Source organism: Quercus lobata, chromosome 8 (genome assembly GCF_001633185.2).
Source record: "Quercus lobata isolate SW786 chromosome 8, ValleyOak3.0 Primary Assembly, whole genome shotgun sequence".
In the NCBI taxonomy this organism is placed as follows: Eukaryota; Viridiplantae; Streptophyta; class Magnoliopsida; order Fagales; family Fagaceae; genus Quercus; species Quercus lobata.
Genome location: NC_044911.1, coordinates 39,509,861 through 39,515,179, shown reverse-complemented (window position 1 = coordinate 39,515,179; position 5,319 = coordinate 39,509,861). Strand labels below are relative to the sequence as shown.

The 5,319-nt window shown below is 30.3% G+C and overlaps 1 protein-coding gene across 1 annotated transcript in view; it reads right to left on the bottom strand.

Annotated features, from left to right (window-relative positions):
• LOC115956854 overlaps positions 1–320 on the bottom strand; it is a 3,002-nt gene extending 2,682 nt beyond the window's left edge. Inside the window, exon 1 of the mRNA XM_031075130.1 lies at positions 1–320. This exon is cut by the window's left edge and continues 1,313 nt beyond it. Coding sequence (XP_030930990.1) covers positions 1–320 — 320 coding nt within the window.
• Between the last annotated feature and the right edge of the window lie 4,999 nt (positions 321–5,319).

Sequence of the window (5,319 nt, the reverse complement as noted above, 5' to 3'; positions counted from 1 at the left end):
CCTCTACCACGCCTTTCTCCCCTTGGTGCAAACCTGCCCTCATTGTTCAATGAAGCTTGATCATCTTCATCTTCAAACTCATCCTCATGGTAGTCATCAGAATCATCAACGTGTGCACACCTTCCTTGCCTACTAGCATTAGGGGCTCTTCGAGGATGCTCCTCACACAAAGAAGCAATAACAGCGTCTTGCCTATCCATCCGATCCCGAATATCATTAAACACCACGTTCATGTGCTCAAACTGTTGTTGCATGGCCTGCAACATGAGGGATGACTCCTCCCCTCCTTCCCTATTTGGTGTTTTGCCCCTGGAAGACATATTTTGAAACTACAAAGAAATGTTAGAAATAATTCCTCACAACACTCCCTCATGTGTTTGCACTCAAATTATGTCACTCACACTCGTGTTTCACTCTTAAATTGGCTTTTTCCTGATATTAGTCTCACACTCTCTTGCCTTTTTCCACTCGTAGCTTCCTCTTTTCAGTTCTGCTTAAACTAATAAACTTGATCAAGAAATTCAACTTGTAGTATTTAAACTAATACCAATGGCAAGAAAATATGACAGAAATACTAAATCAAAGGAAGAGGACAAAAGAAAATAATATTTTGATTTAAGAGAATTGAAACTACGAACAATTTTTTTTTTCTGTTTTCTATTTCTTTTCTGAAGTCTTTTTTTTTTTTTTTTTTGGAGCTTGATGCACGATTTTGACCTAGTGCACGTCACAAAATAAGAAAGAATAAAGAACACAAAAGGAACAAGATAGGATGATAACAAGAAATAAAAGATAAAAGGGATAGAAAACTGATTTTAGAACCTGTGCTCTGATACCAAATGATGCAAACCTCAATAGACACGCTTTGAGACCCAACAAAAATATTGGAATACTTGCCCAAGAAAGCTAAAATTCAGATTTTGATAGAAAACCCTGACCCAACGTTTATAAGTGAAATGCGAACCAAAGGTATAAGTAACACCTTGACCTAATGATTATAATTAAATTACGAACCAAAGGTATAAAGTTTGAACGCCACAAGAAAGAATCCCTGATAAGTTCATAGTTCTTGAAGAACCAAAAGAAGAGCAAAGCCTCACCTTTTCTAATTTTTATTCAATAATTCTCTATTACAATGAGTGCATGCTACTTATAAGGCATGACTGAAAAATAGAAAATATGAAAAACGTAGTAAATAATAAAACCCTAAATAAAAGTTGATTTGGTCTGAAATTAGCATATCCAAAATAGGAAAATAGCTAAAAAAAACATTCTAAATAATAAAAGCCTAAAATTAAGGTAGATTTGGTCTAAAATAATAAGTTCCAGAATAGGAAAAATGACTATTAACTAATATGGGGGTGGAAAGTCAATCAGCCATTAATCCACGCCATAAATCACGCACAATCAAAGCAGATCAGCCCTTAATAGCTTGGATTAAATTTATTACACCTTTATCTTCCTTTGGGCTAAGCTTGGAATGTCCTACATTAGAATCAGCCCAAATCTCTTGAATTAGCCCATTAAGTGCTTCTTTGATCTTCTTGGATCTTGCTTTAGTAATAGGCCCAACTGGAACATGCAATGGATCCTTGAATGCTTTGTGATTCTCATCAAGGTACTTGTCCTATCAGCCCTCCGTTCCAGTTGTTGGGAGTGGTTGTAAAGGCAGAAAAGCATGGCTATGTCAGGCACAAGACACTGAATGCAATAATGGCAGCCTTTCCCTCAGACATTTCCATTTTCTCCGTTGTCCTTTTATGCTTTAGTATTTTTCCTGTTCCGTGGAATGATCTGGAGTGTCACTACCAGTAGCAGGTTGCCCCCTTTGTTCTCGGCTACATCCATGCCAATGAGGGGTTTTTCCTTGGATTGAGCCCTTGGCCCAATGTAGACATTGACATGGACCTCCTGGTCTTTTACCCCCCACATATATATAGACAAAATTTATATACAATACTTAGATGCTGTTTCTTAGGTTTCCTTCTTAAAATTCAGCCATGCGGCTATATTTAACTAAAAATACACTTCCATCTCATGAAAAAAAAAAAAAAAAAAAACCATATGGCTGAATCTTAAGAAGGGGAACCTAAGAAACATAATTTGAATTTAAGTACTGTACCTAAGTTTTGCAATATATATTGTGTGTTTGGTTTTTCAAAATTTTTTAAAATTTAATAAGAAATTGCGTCACAGTTGAGGAGAAAGAATATATATGGTTTTGAAAATATTTTAAAATATATATCTACTTTTTCTGACGTGGTCAAACATTGTAGCTTTGATATATACTTAGTTACGTTGTTTTAAAATAATTCTCAAATATATAAATTTTATATTTTTTTTAAAATAACTTATTGTTCCATAGTTGGGAATGAGAAAATTTGAACCTTAGACATTTTCATGAAAACAATAGAAAATGCTAGAAGAATTGTGTGGATTGGATTGTTTGAGTGTGTTGTGCGGGTATGTACATTGAGTTTGAGTCCCATAAGGGTGTTTATTAGGTGGATGTGGATTTATAAATAAGTACAATGAGCCTTATTTGCAACTTAACTAGTCTTTTTGAATTATACACACAAATGTGACTAGCATATTTCCTATAAAATGCTACCAATATATAACAGTAAAGATATTTCTCTCTTTAATCATTTATCAACATTCTTCTAGTTACTATCCAAGTTGAAATTGCGGTAAAAATAAGCCTATATAATATGGAAAATAGGTCAAAATAACTTTCTTTTAATATATTGTAACTAAAACTCAATGTATAGAACATTCCATGCATATTAATGTTAAAAAAACAGGTCATTATTAATTATAATAATTTGGATTTCTAAGTATGAGTTATTGGTTCCCCCCAAAAAAAAAAAAAAAAAAAAAGGTCTGAGTTATTGATTGCATATCAATCAGGTTAGAAAGGAATGGGTTAAACTTAAAAGGCAAATATATCATTTTGGTCCCTATATTTTGGGGTCATTATCAATTTGGTCTCTATATTTTGATAACTGTCAATTTAATCCTTATTATTTTCAATGTACAATTAATTTGATCTCTACCGTTAATTCACTAACAAAAATTGACTACAAGTTGAAAATAACATAATTCAAATTGACTGCTACCAAAATTTATGGACCAAATTGATTAAACCAAAAAATGTAAAGACCAAAATGATGTTTTCACTAATAAGAATATGAGAAAATTCACTTGAAAATTGTCACACACACACACACACACACACACACATATATATATATATATATATTAATTTTAGGGTTAATACAAAATACTTATCCTAAGGTTTAGGTTGATACTAGGTGGTACCAAATTTTTTAAAACACCGTTTGAAAACACTAGCAGCTCTACATTCAAGCCAAGGTGGTCACAAGACCACCCTGACTTGCAAAAAATTGCATATGTACATTTGCCCCCAAAAAAAAATTATATGTTAAACTAACTTATTGTGACCACCCTAATAAAAATGTTGAATACCTTGACTTGAGAATTACAAAAAGTTGGGTTAAAAAAAAAAAGAATAATGTTACATTCACAACATTTTCTTAATAATTTTACAACAAATCCAATGTGGTAAGTTATTACTGATTCTAATTTGGGCTCAATGCTGATATTATTTTTTTACCCACCAATAACAGCTTTTTGCATAAGATTTATTAAAATAATATTGTGGACGTAGTATTACTCCAAAATTAATTCTGCCCCCCAAGCATAATCCTTAATTCCTTTTATAAAATTTAAAAAAAAAAAAAAACCTTAAATAACAACAATAAATATTAGCCCAAATAACAACAAACATAAATCAAAAAAAAATAAGATAAGACCAAATAATAACAAGTGATCTAATTATGTAAAAAAAGGCCTGCTATAAAACAAAATGATAAAAATCATTAAACATTCAAATTTATAGCTCATTCAACCAATTCAATAAAAATAATCTCTAATTTCATTTTTCCCTAAAAAATCATACCAAGAAAAATATTGTGGTTGTCAATTCTCCTTGATGGTGGCAACAGTTATATTCATTTTTGGTTTGCAGTCACAACAATTTTATTGATCTCCTCAGTGACTCGACTTATAATTGTAGCAAATATTCAAATTATCGCTTTATTAGATTTTGTATAATTTAAATTTCTTTGTAATCACCCTAAAAATAATTCTTAGAGCCGCCACTGTTTGAAAACACCCTTATTCCTAAGCCTCCTTCTTCATATCTGTCTATTATTTATCTGACATTGACTCCCTTAACACTACTTTACAAATGTAATTGTCATAATACATTCATTATTAGACTTATGCGGTTAAGACAAGCTATTATTAGAAAGTATAGAGTTTAAATGAATGAGGAAATTTCAAACAATGTCATGTTTTTGCATAAAGAATAAATTAGATATTTTGAAAAGTATTTTAATGATAAAATTATTTTTTATAAGTTATTTAATTATTCTTATTATCAATAATTACTTGAGTTGGTCCAATCTCAATTATGATGATTCGTCCCATAATTGAGATTGGTCCAATCTCAATTAAAAGAGACGAATCCTCATATATATATATATATATATATATATTTTTTTTTTTTTTTCTCTCAGCAAAGAGAATTATGAGGATTCGTCTCTTTTAATTTTGTAGGGAGGGAAGCCCACCTTGTCATGGCATCAATTTAATTTTGACAGCACGCATTACTTGGTGTGCTTCACTACTTTTAGCATTTGATTAAATGTCTCGTATCTCTTATTCAATTATAAAAAATTTTACCAATTAAGTTAATTTGAACCCACCATATTTAGTGGTTAATATTAAAGCTTTTGGTTCTTTGTTTTGTTTTGTTTTTTTTTCAATGTTGTCTTGTAGTGCATACACTGGTGTCGTTCTTTTGGGGGTGTGTTTTTCGCTTTTGGGCTTTTGGCAACCTTTGGGCTATTTTATCCTATTTCATGAACTTTGATATAAGAGGAGAAAGCTACGTAACATGTTACTTGCCATACTGATCATATAAGTAAATAATAGTAATAATATATTATGAATGTAGCCAAAGCATAATATATAATAAATGTAAAAAATGTACAATAATAATTTATATAAATTGAATAATAAGTAATAGTACAATTTTTATTTTCATTTTTTTGAAAGATTTACTAATTTATTATGTATTGTTAATTTCATACTAAATAGTTTTAATACTATATATAAGTTGTGGATTTGTTATTTTAATTTTCTAAATATAATATGTGATAATTAAACTCACATATTTTTTTATAAACAAATTTATGTATTTAAAATTAAATATTCTTAGTTTTAAACTTA